This window comes from Acanthochromis polyacanthus, chromosome 8 (assembly GCF_021347895.1).
Source record: "Acanthochromis polyacanthus isolate Apoly-LR-REF ecotype Palm Island chromosome 8, KAUST_Apoly_ChrSc, whole genome shotgun sequence".
Classification (NCBI taxonomy): Eukaryota; Metazoa; Chordata; class Actinopteri; family Pomacentridae; genus Acanthochromis; species Acanthochromis polyacanthus.
Genome location: NC_067120.1, coordinates 25308123 through 25326477, shown reverse-complemented (window position 1 = coordinate 25326477; position 18355 = coordinate 25308123). Strand labels below are relative to the sequence as shown.

Genomic DNA, 18355 nt, shown 5'->3' with positions numbered 1-18355 from the left:
GTCAAAGTTGACCATGCCCACAGGATCCGCGGCAGGGCAGCTGCAGCTGACGGTCCTCCTCGCCAAATCATCGCACGGATCCATTACGATCCGGTTAAGGAGCATATTCTGAAACTTTCTTCACAAAAGTTTCCCCTACAATACGAGGGTGCACGACTCTACATTTTTCCGGACCTGGGTCCAGCGGTAATGAAGCAACGGCAGCGATTCGACAGCATCAGAGCCAGATGCAGAGCAGCGGAGCTGAGATGCGGCTTCAGATACCCAGCGACATTTGTGGTGTCGGTCGGTTCAGACAGACGCTCATTCAACAATCCGAAGGATGCTGAGAGGTTCCTCGATGACAACAAAATACCACGGCAGACGGATGCCCCAGCTAAAGTCACAGGGAACGGCTGATCCCTGCACAGTCCACGTCTGACTACAGTTACGGTGTCCCGACGCACATGGATAGTTTGTTTTTCTCACGGTAACGAGGGGGCGGGTGCGGGCACGGGTTAGTATGGACGGTTACGAGCCTAGCAGGATAGATCCAGGAGATGTTCGTTCTCAGAGGGGAGGGAAGGAGAGACAGAAGACCCCGGAGGACACCGTTCTTTATGGTTTGGTTCTATTTTTGTTTATGTTGTTATGCAGCAGCATAGATGTTTTGATACTACAATGGCAGAGTCCTTACAGCACAAATGGATGTAATCTATGTTTATTACATAAATACGTTTGATCATCATGTTTTCAAATAATGGTGATATTGCAAGAATTGTGAGCTGGAACGTCAGAGGCTTAAATCATCCAGTTAAGAGAGGGAAGATACTGGCACATTTGAAAAGCTTAAATGCAGATGTCATTTATCTACAGGAGACACACATTAAAAATACAGCTAAACAAAAACTACGCATGGGCTGGGGATCACAGGTATTCCAATCAAATTTCGGGGCAAGAGCCAGAGGAGTAGCCATTATTATTAAGAATAACATATCATTTGACCACAGATATACAATCGGAGACCCCAATGGTAGATTTTTAATTGTATCGGGAACGCTCAATGGTATTACTGTAACTTTGATAAATATTTATGGTCCAAACTTCGATGATCCAGATATCAGTGACACAAACATTATAATGGGGGGCGACTTCAACTGTATAATTGATACTTCTTTAGATAAACAGTTGCAGAAGGTACCAGCAAAGAATAAATCCAGTGAGGTCCTAAAAAACATAATGCACAGTCTAAATCTTGTTGATATTTGGAGACTGCGTAACCCCGCCACCAGGGCCTATTCTTTTTTTTCCCCAGTACATAACTCCTACTCAAGGATTGACTTCATGTTGTTAGACTCAAAATTGATTCCCAACGTTCTAACCTCGCACGACCATAATATTTTGGTAAGTGACCATGCTCCAGTGTCCCTTGATATTAGATTTAAACACTGTAAGAGCACTTATTCTTGGAGATTTGATAACACCATCTTAAAAGATAAAAGCTTCTTGAAATATATGTCAGAAAGGCTGCCAGAAATTATAGCAACAAATGACACAGGAGATGTCAATGATTCGACATTATGGGAGGCTATCAAGGCAGTGCTCAGAGGCAATATCATTTCTTATATGGCAAATAGGAAAAAACAGTCGAAAAAAAGATTAGTGGAATTGGATGAGTCCATCACCGAGTTAGAAAATTCATACCGAGTCTCGTCAGACTCCAACACCCTGAATTCAATAATCTGCCTGAGACAAGAACATAATACAATTTTATCCTCACAGGTCAATAAGCAGTTAAATAGAATCAAACAGATGCAATTCGAGATAGGTGACAAACCCCAGAAATTATTAGCACGTCAACTGAGGCACATTCAAGCCTCGCAAGCTATACACAGAATAAGATCAGGTTCGGGAACTATTCTCACAGACCCTAAAGAAATAAACACACATTTTATGGAATTTTATTCAAAATTATATAAGTCAAGTGGTGGACATGACACTGATAAAATTAAATCATTTCTTTCCCAACTAAACCTGCCTCAACTTAGCCCTGAAGCTGTAGTTCTGCTTGATAAGGAAATTTCTATAGAAGAGCTTATACAAGCAATTAAGGAATCTCCAAATAACAAAACACCTGGGCCGGATGGGTTCACAACAGAATTTTATAAGTGCTTCTATAAGGAATTAGCCCCGCTCCTGCTGCGTATGATTAAGCATGCTGCCGCAAAGGGCAGGTTACCTCAAACACTGTATAGAGCAAACATCTCACTAATTTTAAAAAAGAACAGGGATGCGTTGGAAGCCTCATCTTATAGGCCAGTGTCACTGATTCTAAACGAAAAAAAACTGATTAGCAAAATCCTGGCAAATTGCTTAAAAACACATATTCATACGATTGTGCATCCTGATCAAACAGGTTTTATTCCTAATAGGCATATTGATTTTAACTTAAGGCGTCTATTCAACATTCTGTATACTAGGCATAATACAGAAACAGTTGTAATATCAGTTGATGCTCAAAAGGCCTTTGACCAGGTCGAGTGGCCATACATGTATGAGACCCTAAATGAATTTGGCTTTGGTAAAGTATTTATAGACTGGATACGGATTTTATATGCTCATCCTACTGCAAGTGTTATTACAAACCAGGATGTCTCTTCTGAATTCCCATTGCGTCGTGGAACTAGACAGGGGGATCCCACCTCCCCCTACCTTTTTGATTTGATCATAGAAACGCTAGCTACAAAAATACGTCAGCACCCCAGGATATCACCTGTCTCTATTAAAGGGCAAAAACACCACATGTCGCTTTACGCGGATGACATATTATTGTATGTGTCTAACCCAAAAGAGTCAATTTCATCAATTATGGAGGTATTTGATTATTTTGGCTCCTTTTCAGGCTTTCAAATTAACTGGGAAAAAAGTGAATTAATGCCAATACATCTAAACCATAACAGTACCACACTGAAGTCTGTTCCCTTTAAAATCGCCACGGACAGGTTTACCTACCTAGGGGTGTCTGTCACTAGGAAACCTGGTCTGCTACTTGAGGAAAATTGGAATTTAAAGATGAAACAACTGAAGCAGAATATTAATTTCTGGAAGACCCTCCCACTATCATTGGTAGGGAGAATTAATGCTATGAAAATGGTAGTTCTCCCACGTTTCCTATATATTTTCCAATCAATACCATCCTTTATTCCACAAGTATACTTCAGGAGGCTGGACTCAATAGTGACTCCTTTTCTCTGGCAAAACAAAGTAGCACGTATAAACAAAAAACATCTCTGTAAATTAAAACAGGAGGGAGGCTTCGGCCTACCAAACTTCAAATGTTTCTATTGGGCAGCACATCTAAATATTCTGGTTTTTTGGAGGAACTCAAACTTTACTGAGGGTATAACCAGTCCATCCCCTGCATGGCTTTCTTTAGAGAAAGCAGCATGTGAGGGGACTTCTCTCTTAGCCCTATTGAACAGCCCCATCAAAATTAGTAAATCACTGTACAAAGGTAACTTTACGATACATAATTCGGTAAAAATTTGGAATCAGATCAAATTACATTTGAAGGCCCCAAATATGTACAGTGATACACCGATTTGTAACAATCACGCTTTCAAGCCCTCTGCTGGAGACCCAGTGTTTGCTCGATGGAGGGAGAAGGGAATGGGGTCCTTGGGCGATTTATACCAGAGGGGGCATCTGATGTCTTTTGAGCAACTGAAAGCTAAGTATAACCTGCCAGCCTCGCATTTCTTTCGCTATTTGCAGATCAGAAATTTTATAAAGGCCCATGTATCAACGTTATCAGACATCCCACGACACCACGCACTTGAAAGAATAATTCAAATCACACCAGGTAAAAAAAGGAGCAATATCAAATTTTTACCAGATACTCTTCAACCAGATAGAAACGAGCCCAGAAAAGCAAAGGTTGGAATGGGAATCTGAACTGGGAGTGCCTCTTTCCACAGAATACTGGGACACATGTCTTTCAAATATTCATCGATGCTCAATCAATGTTAGGCATAAATTAATTCAGTTTAAAATAATACATAGATTACACTACTCAAAGATAAAAGTTAACAAGATGTATCCTAATGTATCAGCCTTGTGTGACAAATGTAAGAATCAGGATGGAACACTCACTCATCAGCTCTGGACGTGCCCCAGTCTCCACTCATTCTGGTCTTCAATATTCGATTTTTACTCAAAGGCATTTAAAAGGTTGTGTGAACCCTGCCCCCTGGTGGCCATTTTGGGATCAGCGGGTGGCTCAACTCACTATTCTAACAGTAGTAAGTCTTTACAACAGTCTTTATGTTTCGGTGCCATTTTGGCTAAAAGACTTATTTTAAGATACTGGAAGTCAGACAAAGTACCTTCAATTGAAATGTGGCTAAGGGAGCTCAGTGAAACCCTGTGCATGGAGAAATTCAAATATGAAAATGCAGGCAGACGGGCAATCTTTGATAAAGTATGGGAGCCTGTATTAAAGTACCTGAAGGAATCGAGTGAGGTCAAAGTTACAATATGAATGTCTTCTCAGGATAACTCTGTCATGATGCTGGTTGTAAAAAGGTCCTTTTCCCTGTCATATGGTATTGATTTCATCTGTCGTTAGTGTACAGCTTCTGTTTAGTGTATGCTACCATCATTGTCCTATAAACTTCAGCTCAGGCTTACACTGTTTTTTTTTGTTTTTTTTGCCATAGAACCCAAGCTGTGTAGAAATCCGCCATTCTGTCATATCTAATCTATTTAAGTTTGATGTTGCTGCTGTTTTTTTTTGTTGTTGTTGTTGTTTCTGTTTCTTTTTTCTTCTTTTTGCATTATATTTTATTTTAGTATATTATAAAATATATAAAACTATGATTGTTTTGTAAGAGACATGTATTCTATCCAATGTACAATTGGCAATAAAAAATATTTACAACCACCCTCTATCAAGGTTTTCTGGGTCACCTCGGTGAAACACTTAGCTGACACACATCCTGCTGAGCACTGGCCTCTACACCTTTGTCATCTGACTCATTTCCACTTTGCTCATCTCTGCTTGCCTACAGGAAGAGCAATGAGAGAAGGGGAAGAGGAGGAACAGATGACAATGCTGAACAGTGTAGAGTTTATCTGTATCCGGTTGTGGGCCTCTAAATTAGTGAACAAATCTCATTTTTCATTAGGGTACACAAAGAATAGTAACATCATCTTACTGTGGCAAGGCCAAAAACATGGCTGGACTAGGTTTGCGATGAATTGCAAATTAAAGCCTAGCAAAGCTTGTATTTAACTGATAATTCTCTGTCGGTTAATCCAACCCGAGACAGTGTCAGTGTCACATTTTTTCAAAAATATAAAGAAACTGGTTTATTTGCAAAACAAAGGCATCAATTCAAGTAATCATAAGTAGAATGGAGTGGAAACTGTACACCTGATTGGAGCCAGCAGTGTTGGGTTTTGGAGTACACCCATGGATCATAGCTGTAATTCCAGTTTTCATCCTTTTCATTAATTACTTGTAGCTCTGCCTTGGTCTGCACATTTACCAACTGTAAAAAATAAAACCTGGATTTGGCACAATAATACATTTTAATTGTGGTGACTGGGAATCAGGAGGTAAAGCAGGTTGTTCACAATGTTTCGTACTCAATTCCAGGTTTCTTCTGTCAACGTGTTGCTGAAAATTTTTCCCAGTAAAGTATATAAAGTTCAGTCCGTTTAATTAAATGCCACCTGAAGACTGTTTCTTTTAGAAAATGAACTTTGAAATACAAAATAGATAAAGAAAAAAAGTTCAGAAACTGGACAAAACAGGAAGATGCTGCTGTAACCAACCTACTCATTTCTGTGTCGGCTTTTATTCCTGACTTCCCAAGTGAGTCACTCTGAAAACCAAGAACAGCTTCAGTTTGTTCTCTTTGTAACTGGTGGTGATTTAAATCTCAGGAAGAGCAAGGAGTGAGAAAGGAGGTGATGTTGCAGTCTGCATGTAAACTGCGTAAAACAAAAAAAAGTGAAGGTGCAGAGAGTTGGAGATGCAAAGCCGTCTCTTCTCATCAACCCTGTTCTTCAAGAAAGTAGAAGGTGGAGGAACAGAGGGAGCCTGGGAGCCATTAGGGATCCATTAGCAACCCAGAAGCCATCCATCCATTCTCTGTACACCGCTTTATCCTCACTAGGGTCGCGGGGGGTGCTGGAGCCTATTTCAGCTGACTCGGGCGAAGGCAAGGGACACCCTGGACAGGTTGCCAGTCTGTCACAGGGCTACAGATACAGACAAACAATCATACTCACACCTACGGGCAATTTAGAGTGATCAATTAACCTCAACATGTTTTTGGACTGTGGGAAGAAGCCGGAGTACGCGGAGAAAAACCCACGCATGCACCGGGAGAACATGCAAACTCCATGCAGAAAGATCCCAGGCCCAGGCTGGGATTTGAACCGGGGATCTTCTTGCTGTAAGGCGAAAGTGCTAACCACTAACCCACTGTGCAGCCCAACCCAGAAGCCAAATGAGCCAAATGTGAGTTTAGTAACTGGACACCTGAGCAGCCACATGGAGCTTGTTAGTTGTCAAATGTTGCTCGAGAGGCAGAACTGTGATCAACATCAAGACAAGCTTTAGACCATGTTACAACTGAAATAGTTTGATACATTCAATTTTTTTTCACAGTTAAGCTAACTCTTTGGAATTAGTTGCTCCTCAAATTCCTTTAGCTACAACTGTCACAACTGCAGGAAAATAGTAAGAAGACAGCTTAGCTAAGCCCTTAAGCCCTCGACTGAATCTTAAAATTTCACCTGAAATAACATTCTCGCATTCAGTCAGTCACTGTGAGGCCGAAATGATCAACCTTTGACTCTACAGAGAGGAGACAATGGGTGAATTCTCAAATGCAATAAATTTCCCCATCTCCAGGCCAGAGGAAGCATTAAAAACATTATCACCTCAAACAAAAACTGTAAATTGGTGAGTACTTAAACCTGTTGTAAAACTGATCAGCTGCAGTTCTACCAAAACTGGTGCGACAGGAATGAAGCACATGAATGCTATAATGCTACACTCTGCAGTGGCAGCTGCATTTGAGATGCAGCCTGATCCCAGTACAGAGACCTCCAGAGTGGATATGCGTGTCCAAACCTGACATGCATAAATACATTTTTGAGTGAAAGGACCATTATCGAAACCGTAGGAAAATAACACTTAATCCAGTTTCCGATTTGGTGGGAACTAGCAGCGTACAATGCGTTTTCCCTAAAGCGTTGCTAATGCAAACTGATCGTTAATCTGATAGGTTTTTGCCACGACTTGTGAATTCAGCTATGTCACCATGATGTAATTGCTGGTCTCTGTATATGCTATGCTGTCTGTCACGTTGGCTGTGTGACTGATGATGACCCAATAGTCCTTTGCAAAGTAGAGTGAAAAGTAGAGAACAGACACGACATGAAAATCTTTTCAGAAAACTGTCTTGTTGCTATGCATTTGAGTGTGATTGTTTGTCTGGCTTCCTCCCACAGTCCAAAAACATGCTCAGGTTAATTGGTAAGGCTAAATTGTCCATAGGTGTCAAGTGTGAGTGTGATTGTTTGTCTCTCTATGTAGCCCTGTGACAGAGTGGACACCTGTCCAGGATGTCCCGTGCCTTCACTCTAAGTCAGCTGGAATAGACTCCAGCCCTTGCACGACCCTAATGAGGATTAAGTGGTGTATAGACGATAGATGGATAAATGGTTTGTTGCCACTTCCACATGTCAGTTTTAGCCAAACATATGGCTGGATTAATCTTCTAAGAATCCCCTGGACAAAATGTTCTAATGGCCTGTTATTGACAACCACATTTTATGCTCTAGACAATCATTTAATTGGTAAAGTAGAATAATTCAAAACAATTATTTTATATCTAGGAAATAAAGAAAATATGTAAGACGTTTGTCACGGACTGGCGTGTGAACCCAAGCAGCAGGCATAGACAGGGTGGTGAAATTAATAACGATTTAATGAAAAATATAAATGAACAGAAAACACTGAATAAAAAAAGCCGGAGGAAAACAACGGGGGAGAAAAACTGAACTAAACTAAGGGCGGACCCAAAGGCCAAGGTAAGCTAAACATAATCTAAACTAAATTGCGGGGAAGGTGATTCACAGAAAGTCCAGTCCAGTGTCTGATGGGCGGAAGAAGGGGGAGAACCGACAGAGCCAATGGAGGTGATGAGCCGATGACAGGGAAACAGGCAAGTAATCCGACTGAGAGAACAGAGTCCGGGAAGCGATGTGTAGGAGTGTAGGAGTGTAGGAGTGTAGGAGAGGAGGAGAGGAGGAGAGGAGGAGAGGAGTGCGTTGTCTGGTATGAAGAGGATGCAATGACCCGGCAGTGAGTTGTGAGGGGAGTCGGGCTTATATGCCGCACTGATTGGAAACTCACGCCGGCTGTGCTGATTAGAACTTGAGTCAGCTGTGCATCAGCACAGCCGCTCGTGGTTCGCTTGATGAGCCAGATCACTGGAGCAGGCGGAGCGTGACAACGTTTCTTTCATGTTACCATTTACAGCAGGCATAAAAGCTCCGGTGTCGGTGTAAATCGCTGCATTGTTGAAAAGAGACCTCATGTTTGGCTCATGGACTCTGGATACACAAAGATTAACAGTGTTTGTAATAAATACAGTGATGTCATGCTGACACGAGGTGAAGAACGTGTGTTTATCCTGTACATAAACAACCGCTGTCATTTCTCATCCAAGGCCCAGCAGATGTTCATCTGGCCACATCTCAGTCCCTCACAACTTAACACAGTCTCTGTTTAGAAACCCAAGAGGTCTGAGAGACAGACATGACTCAGAAACCAATGCTATCTGGGATGCATGACAAAATGTTTCCTGTATCAGTTTTTATTGTTCCCCAACCACCACTGATGAATGAACTATTCAGGAAAAAAAAAGGAATTACAGGAGCCTTTTGTGATTATTGTGGCAATTGTTGATGTAAAGTGCACATTATTTTTGTTGAAATGCTGAGTAAAGTGAAAACTCTATCTTTAAGTTGATGTACAGACCTGGTGTAGATGGTTGACTGTCTATTAAAAAAATGTAGCCTCTGAAAAGTGAAGCCAATGCAGAACTGCCTCAAGTGTTCATTCTTTCAATTAGCCAGCAGGGGCAAGTCCTCCATCCTACCATCTATTCTCTATACACCGCTATATCCTCACGAGGGTCACGGGGGGCTGGAGTCTATCCCAGCTGACTTAGTCGGAGGCAGGGGACACCTTAGACAGGTCGCCAGCCTGTCACAGGGCTACATATACAGACAAACAATCACTCTCGCATTCACACCTACGGGCAATTTAGAGTAATCAATTAACCAGTCTCTGGTGGAATCAAAAGCTCCTTTCAGACATGCTCCTCTTTATATTAATCTCTTTCCACAGCCATGCATTGATTTTTTTGTGTGTGTTTATTTAGAATGTGATTTTCTGTCTCTGTCATGCTGTTTGTCAAATATCTGCCAAATATTGCAACAGCGTACACACTTTTCATATACATATCCTGCTGTGGCTAAATAAATTTGTAAAAAAAAAAAAAAAAAAAAAAAAAACAACAACATTGTACAAAGGCAATTTTAAGAGCTTGGCAAAGTTGGAAAGTTGGCAGTGTTACATATTACATGCCTGAAACAGCCTATGCTCTATTACCTTCCATTTTTTAATATACTATGTCCTTTCTCTCCAGACTGATGGCCCAGAGGAACATTGAGGATGCTGAAGAGGTGGAGAGGGAGCGTCGTAGAAGAGCTCGGGAGGCTTTACATAGGAGGAACAGTGGCTCAACACCTGAAGAGTCATCTCCGGAGGGCGAAATGCCAACAGAGGAGAGCATGTAAGATAAGACATAGAAAAAAAAATCAATACATTGGGATATAAAGTTGTGTCCAAGGAAAGTCCAGAGTGGTGTTCATTCTGTTGGTGTGTTTGTCCACTTTAGCCCAGATTGAAACATCACAGTAACTATTTTAAGACTGGATTGCCAAATGAACAACTTGAGCAACTACTCAGCAGCCTAAGACCTATGGGGACATCAAAAATCAAAAGTTTACTGTTGTAAATATTTGCATAATTTAAATAATTGCACATTTGTTGGAAATGTACATCACAGTATCACCATGAATGGTCCTCCATCATCTGGTCATATAGAAGGAACCTGAGTCAAAATCTAATTCATAAAGAGCTCTTTAAAAAAATTGTCAGCATTACATAGAAAGACTGAAAAAATTAACCTGTTGGCGGTTCAGCGGCCCACGGGCGGGCCGTTTTGATATCTGCATAAGCATTTTTCGAAATAGAACGACACTGCCAACTCAATGATAGAAACACTATACGCCGATGGAAAGCTTAGATTCTCATGAATCCGCCGGTATAAACAACTTTCAGATGTGATTACCACAGCGGGTAATATAAACACATTTGTCCGACAAACAACGAATATCCATCCATCCGTTCTCTATACACGGCTTTGCGGGTTCATTATTACACACAGATGAAAATATTCCACAAAAAACGGCCATAATCCAACCTTGGACATCCAGACGAAACAAGCCAGTAAAATATTTTGTCCAAAACATGTCTTGAAGTCGGTATATAATCCACGAATAGGTCGTTTTCGAGGAAATGCACCTCGTGATGCGCGTCCAATATTCCCTGTATTTCTCATCATATTTTTATTTACAAATAAAATATTAGCGATTTTTTTGTATTGAAAATGGCTGGAATTGACTGCACCTTATAGGGCTACCTAATTTTATTCCCAAAAAAAGCAGTGAGAGAGCACAGTGATCTGCCAAGGCTGCTCAGTTGTATCATTTCTGATGGCTGAAATCTTGAAAAAATTCATGGCAGAAATCATGGCACCATAGTATGTACCCATTTAATATAGATGTACCCACAACAAAATGACCTTGTGCTGAGCACAGGCGTTTGTTATGCATGTGTATGTTATGTATGGATACTGAATGTGACATCATATCTGTTCTTAGAGCCTTGTATTCTGGATGTTTATTAGTGTTTCAATTAAAGCAAAAAGTTTACCGTATTTTCAAGTGTTATTAATTCCTACCTATTCCATTGGCCTACAGTACAATGTTAATATGTTTTTATTTGTTTGCATTTTAACTTTGCTGTTTTAAAATGCATGAAGTTAGAGCGAGATGAGGGTTTTGGTAATAGTACCGGCAAGAATTTAAAACTACTTTCACCCCTGGTGATGACAGATAACAGCAAGACCCACAGCAAAAAAAAAAAAAAATCACTATAGATAGCATAATGATAATGTATTGGTGGATTCTTTAGGCCACACTAATCATATAAAAATGATGATTATATTATTATCTTTTTGCCTTGATAGGCTAAATGGGCTAAACTGGTTCAATTCAAAGTAATGAGGGTAAATTCAAATTGAACCTTTTTTTCCTGGTATTTTTAAATAATAACTCAATAAAAATGATCAGTGTTGACTGAAACCAAACATTCTATTGTGAAAATTTTTTTAGCCATGTCACCCAGCTCTGGGGAATCCCTCTGAAACTAAAATGTCTTTTGAACTCTTTGATGGATTACTATAAACTGTTCCTGTTCCCCTCAGTCTGAACTGTAATAACTGTAATAACTGTGGTGGTACTTGAACTTTTCATCAAGCAACATCAGGCATTTCAACTTCAGTGCTAATGGACCTTTTTCCTAGTTGACATTTTTGTAAGTCAAGTGTTACTAATGACGATTGTATCCCATTATGGGAATTGTCCAGGAGTTGTTATATTGAGCATGCTGGCTCACTAACATGACTTAGTGGGACACTAGTTTGAAATGAGCCATTGCTACTGATGGTAATTTTTTCATCTGTTTTGCCTGCTATGTGACAGGTCTGTCAATGGATGTTAGCATGCTAATACATTTAATGGAAAATGTGAATGTAGTGAATATTGTAACTACTAAAGGTCAGTATGTTAGTCACTGCAAGCATGTTAGCACACTAACAGTAGCGTGTTCTTACATACACTACCATACAAAAGTTTGGAGTCACTGAGAAATGCCCTTATTTTTGAAAGAAAATATTTTTGTTTCAATGAAGATAACTTTAAATGAATCAGAAATACAGTCCAGACATAGTTAATGTGGTAAATGACTATTCTAGCTGTATTTTTTTTCGACATAGAGGTACAGAGGCCCATTTCCAGCAACCATTCCTTGTGTGTTCTAACGCTACATTGTGTAAGCTAATCATGTTGAACAGCTAATTCATGATGAGAAGAATGTTGTGGAATTATGTTAGTACATGAATAAAAGTGTGAATTTTCATGAAAGACATGAAATTGTGTGGGTAGCCTTAAACTTTTGAACGGTAGTGTAGATGTCACAGAGCTCCTAGCTTGAACTCTTCGTGCTGTTTCACTCACATTGATACAGTGGGTACGGAAAGTATTCAGACCCCTTGAAATTTTTCACTCTCTGTGTCATTGCAGCCATTTGCCAAAATCAAAAAAGTTCATTTTATTTCTCATTAATGTACACTCAGCACCCCATCTTGACAGAAATATCCAGAAATGTAGAAATGTTTGCAAATTTATTAAAAAAGAAAAACTGAAATATCACATGGTAATAAGTATTCAGACCCTGTGCTCAGTATTGAGTAGAAGCACCCTTTTCAGCTAGTACAGCCATGAGTCTTCTTGGGAATGACGCAACAAGTTTTTCACACCTGGATTGGGGGATCCTCTGCCATTCTTCCTTGCAGATCCTCTTCAGTTCTGTCAGGTTGGATGGTGAACATTGGTGGACAGCCATTTTGATGTCTTTCCAGAGATGCTCAATTGGGTTTAGGTCAGGGCCCACCATTGCTCAGTTTGGCTGGAGGGCCGGGTCTAGGAAGAGTTGTGGTCGTCCAAAACATCTTCCATTTGAGGATTATGGAGGCCACTGTGTTCTTCGGAACCTTGAATGCTGCAGAAATTCTTTTGTAACCTTGGCCAGATCTGTCCCTTGCCACAATTCTGTCTCTGAGCTCCTTGGGCAGTTCCTTTGATCTCATGATTCTCATTTGCTCTGACATTCACTGTGAGCTGTAAGGTCTTATATAGACAGGTGTGTGCCTTTCCTAATCAAGTCCAATCAGTTTAATTAAACTCAGGTGGACTCCAATAAAGACGCAGAACCATCTCGAGGAGGATCAGAAGAAATGGACAGGATGTGAGTTAAATATGAATGTCACTGCAAAGGGTCTGAATACTTATGACCATGTGATGTTTCAGTTTTTGTTTTTTAATAAATTTGCAAAAATTTCTACATTTCTGTTTTTTCAGTCAAGATGGGGTGCTGAGTGTACATTAATGAGAAATAAAATGAACTTTTTTGATTTTGGCAAATGGGTGCAATGACACAGAGAGTGAAAAATTTCAAGTGGTCTGAATACTTTCCGTACCCACTGTAACTGCTGAAAGCAGGTTCTCAGTTTTCTGTAAGAGAACTCTCATGAATTGTCAGGACTGAATTTAAAAATGCAGTTTGGAAGCAATGCTTTGTAAATGAACTACTTTTCCATGTGCTGCGATGGTGACATGAAAAATAACTGGTTTCACTGGATGTCATTAAGACTTGTTAATAATGAGACTTGGTCTGGTCCTCTTCCCACCATAAATCATGTAAAAATGATGTCCAAATGTAGTTAAATTCTTTGTCCATGTACTTGTGGGAACCTAAGATTGTTATTAAGTGTAGAACATTATTCATTCACTCGTTTTGTGTCCAGTGATTTCCTGTGCAAGCTGCTAACTGTGGGACTGAATGTTTTTTTTTTGTTGTTTTTTTTTTTGTTTTTTTTTGGCTGTCATGATTCTCAAAATTCAAAACTCAGGCCGCTGGCTGTTTGCCTTATGCTCACTGGTTTACTAAGTTTCATGGATGTCTGGTGACAAAAAACAAATGTTTCCAATGGGAAAAGCTGTAAGCAACCCTCTTCCCTCCCACCGTGTTGATGTGTGGACGGACACACAGCTGCCTTCTCGTTACACAATCTCCCAAGAATGTTTACTACAAAGGCTCTTGAGAGAAAACTACCACCATGTCAAAGCTTGTGGTGTCTCAGCTGACTTTAAATTTCAGGTTCTTAATTACAGCTTTCACCTCCAACGTCCTCCTACATCTCATCACAGGTTCAGCTGGTTTCAGGCTGTGGTGACTCTACATGAGGTGTCTCGACAGCTGCAGTCTGTAATTGAAAGGTTTTCTGTACATATGCAGCAGTGATGTAATAATGTTTTGAAGCCTCCTTTTGGTAAGTTTGCTTGATGATAAAAATCTGCTGTAGTGATAATGCTCCTTAACATAAAGCAAGAATTTACGAGTTTCTGCTCACTGCCCCCTGATAATTATGGATCATTATGTTTAAAATTACAATCATCAACCATGCATTTTATATAACAATGGACATATCAGGGTGTGTTGTCCATTTGCTACTCTGACAAGGAACGTGGCAGAATTATGAGATGATCGCCATTGGTTTGTTTGTCTGTCAGTTAGCAACATTACTAAAAAACAGACATTTAGGGAAGGTCAAAATTGACACAAAGGCCAATAGTGGAGCAGGTTAAGGCAGATTTCGCTTCAAATCATGCACTTTGTGATATAAGCATGAAATTTGGCATGATTGTTGCTTATAGGTCACTTTTTCAGAAAAAAGTGCTTGCCACGAAAAAAAATTCAATATGGCTGCCATTTTTCAAGATGGCCGTCAGACGCGTCCCTGTTTTGTAGTTTTGCTAAAAAAACACAGTTCAAATTATGATATGAACATAACATTTGGAAATAGTGTTCTGTGTGGGTCATGCTTTAGGTTGAAAGTACTAACAGATCAAAACATTCAATATGGCAGCCATTTTTCAAGATGGCCGCCAGACGTGTCCCTGTTTTGTAGTTTTGCTAAAAAAAAAAAGTTCAAATTATGATATGAACATAAAATTTGGAAATAGTGTTCTGTGTAGGTCATGTTATGAGCTAAAACTGCTTGGCCCCCAAAAATTGAATATGGCGGCCAGTTTTTCAAGATGGCCACCAATAATTTCCTGTTAGTGGTCTTGCTCTAGTTTAGTGGTAGTTGAGAGTGTAGCCAGACAGCATTGGATGGTGGTGTGTAGGATGACCCTGGTGGTGAAGAAGATGAAGAGGGCAAATGCAGAGCAGAGGACCAAATGGTGGAAGCTGAAAAAGGAAGAGTGTTGTATGACTTTCAGGAAAGAGTTGAGACAGGCTTTGGATGGTCAGGAGGTGCTTCCAGATGACTGGACAACTACAGCAAATGTGACCAGGGAGACAGGTCGGAGAGTACTTGGTGTGTCATCTGGAAGGAAAGGAGATAAGGAGACTTGGTGGTGGAATGAGGAGGTGCAGGAGTGGATCCCGAGAAAGAGGTTAGCTAAGAAGTGGGACACTGAGAGGACTGAAGAGAGTAGACAGGAGTACAGAGAGATGCAGCGTAAGGTGAAAGTAGAGGTGGCAAAGGCCAAACAAGGGGCTTACGATGACTTGTATGCTAGGCTGGACAGTAAGGAGGGAGAGACTGACCTGTATGGGTTGGCAAAGCAGAGAGGCAGAGATGGGAAGGACATGCAGCAGGTTAGGGTGATAAAGGATAAGGAGGGAAGTGTGTTGACAGGTGCCAATAGTGTGATGGAAAGAGTACTTTGAAGAGTTGATGAATGAGGAAAATGAGAGAGAACGAAGAGTAGAAGAGGTGACTGTTGTGGACCAGGAAGTAGCAAAGATTAGTAAGGATGAAGTGAGGAGGGCATTGAAGAGGATGAAGAGTGGAAAGGCACTTGGTCCTGATGATATCCCTGTGGAGGTATGGAAGTGTCTCGGAGAGGTAGCAGTAGAGTTTCTGACTGGGTTGTTCAACAGGATCTTAGATAGTGAGAAGATGCCCGAGGAATGGAGGAGAAGTGTGCTGGTGCCCATCTTTTAAAAAAGGGAGATGTGCAGAGTTGTGGCAGCTACAGAGGAATAAAGCTGATGAGCCACACGATGAAGCTATGGGAAAGAGTAGTTGAAGCTACACTAACGGCAGAGGTGAACATCTGTGAGCAGCAGTATGGTTTCATGCCAAGAAAGAGTACAACAGATGCAATATTTGCTTTGAGGATGTTGATAGAGATGTACAGAGAAGGTCAGAAGGAGCTGCATTGTGTCTTTGTAGATCTGGAGAAAGCTTATGACAGGGTGCCCAGAGAGGAACTGTGGTTTTGTATGAGGAAGTCTGGAGTGACAGAGAAGTATGTTAGAGTGGTGCAGGACATGTATGAGGACTGTAAGAAAGTGGTGAGGTGTGCTGTAGGAGTAACAGAGGAGTTCAAGGTGGAGGTGGGACTACATCAGGGATCAGCTCTGAGCCCCTTCTTGTTTGCTATGGTGATGGACAGGATGACAGATGAGGTTAGACAGGAGTCTCCATGGACTATGATGTTTGCAGATGACATTGTGATCTGTAGTGAGAGCAGGGAACAGGTGGAGGAGAAGCTAGAGGTGGAAGTTTGCCCTGGAAAGGAGAGGAATGAAGGTTAGCCGCAGTAAGACGGAGTATCTGTGTGTGAATGAGAGGGACTCAAGTGGAAGAGTGAGGTTACAGGGAGAAGAGATCAAGAAGGTGGAGGATTTTAAGTACTTAGGGTCAACAGTCCAGAGCAATGGAGAGTGTGGAAAAGAGGTAAAGAAGTGGGTACAGGCAGGCTGGAACAGCTGGAGAAAAGTGTCAGGTGTGATGTGTGATAGAAGAGTTTCAGCTAAAATGAAAGGAAAGTTTTACAAAACTGTGGTGAGACCAGCCATGTTGTTTGGTCTGGAGACAGTGTCCCTGAGAAAAAGACAAGAGGCAGAGCTGGAGGTAGCAGAACTGAAGATGCTGAGGTTTTCTATGGGAGTGACCAGGATGGATTGCAGAGAGTTGCAGTTGCAGAGAGTTTATGTAGGATCAGGAAGAAGTACATCAGAGGGACAGCACATGTTAGAGGCTTTGGAGATAAAGACTGAGATGGTTCGGACATGTCCAGAGGAGAGAGAGTGAATATATTGGTAGAAGGATGCTGAGTTTCCCACTGCCAGGCAGGAGGCCTAGAGGAAGACCAAAGAGGAGGTTTATGGATGTGGTTAAAGAGGACATGAAGGTAGCTGGTGTAAGAGAAGAGGATGCAGCAGACAGGGTTAGATGGAGGCAATTGATTCGCTGTGGCGACTCCTGAAGGGAAAAGCCGAAAGGAAAAGAAGAAGAGGTCTTGTTCTAGTGTCAAGTACAAAGATGAATTCGATGAAACATTTTGATTTATTGCCATCATAATACTGAATTACATGCAGAAAAACAGAATGATTGCACTATTAGCCAATCTGGCTTGATGAAAAGCCTATTTTTCACAGTGGATAATCTTGTGAAACACGTACATTCCAGTACTTTTTTTTTTTGATAATTCCGATATCTTTCCTGAGCTCCAAGGGTTGTTTCTTGCTGACTGATCCTTCCATTAGTCCGTAATAAATTGGTCACATGATTTTCCAGCATGCTCAATAGGCCTTTCAGACAAAAACAAGTGAATGAAAATAGTGCTAATGTTCAACAGTGAAAAATAACTTGGTCAAATTTATGACATCGACAAAAATATCCATTGCTGAGATCTATCTGTTATCCCGGAGTTGCTACCCCCTACCCCAGCACCCAATTATACAGTTTCAGGAAGACAATGCCACCTACCATAAAAATGGTTTGCCAGCTCACATTTATGAATGAACATGGACCACTGTCCAAGTGAAGTTTGGTAGACCATTTCAATTTGGATTACTTTGCTGTAGCTGGCAATGATAGGCCTAAAGTTCAGTCACTGTTCCTCGCTTTAGTAAATTTCACAAGGGCAACTGCACAGTGGAGTACACCCTATTGCAGCCTTCGAGCACTTGCATCGTCCACCACCACATTTGGTCTTGCATCCACACTTCGTCAGTTCATGACAGCTTTTAGAAATAGGTATCAATGCAGTCCAGACGACTTTCCATTTGTCACCATCTTTGACCCATCCCCACTTGGAAGGACATGGAAGTTCTGGCTGACATATGATAGACTTTCTAAAACTCGTAGATCTGACTCTTCAACTTCAGATGGGCAGTCACTGAGTTTTGCTAATGTAGCAGAGGCTTCATTGCATACATTCCATGTCTACCATGCCGTCCTTTTACCTTTGCCATTGAATCCTGATACTATATCGCAAACAGTAAATGCATGAAAGAACAGCATGCCTTTGGTTTTTTCAGGTCCCAAAGAAGATGCAAGCTCATGGATAGGGACCCGGC

The 18355-nt window shown here is 40.9% G+C and overlaps 1 protein-coding gene across 1 annotated transcript in view; it reads left to right on the top strand.

Annotated features, from left to right (window-relative positions):
* lsp1a (lymphocyte specific protein 1 a) overlaps positions 1 to 18355 on the top strand; it is a 68390-nt gene that overhangs the window by 20526 nt on the left and 29509 nt on the right. Inside the window, exon 2 of the mRNA XM_051951571.1 lies at positions 9714 to 9860. Within this exon, the coding sequence (XP_051807531.1) occupies positions 9714 to 9860 (147 nt within the window). The remainder of the gene's footprint in view (positions 1 to 9713; positions 9861 to 18355) is intronic.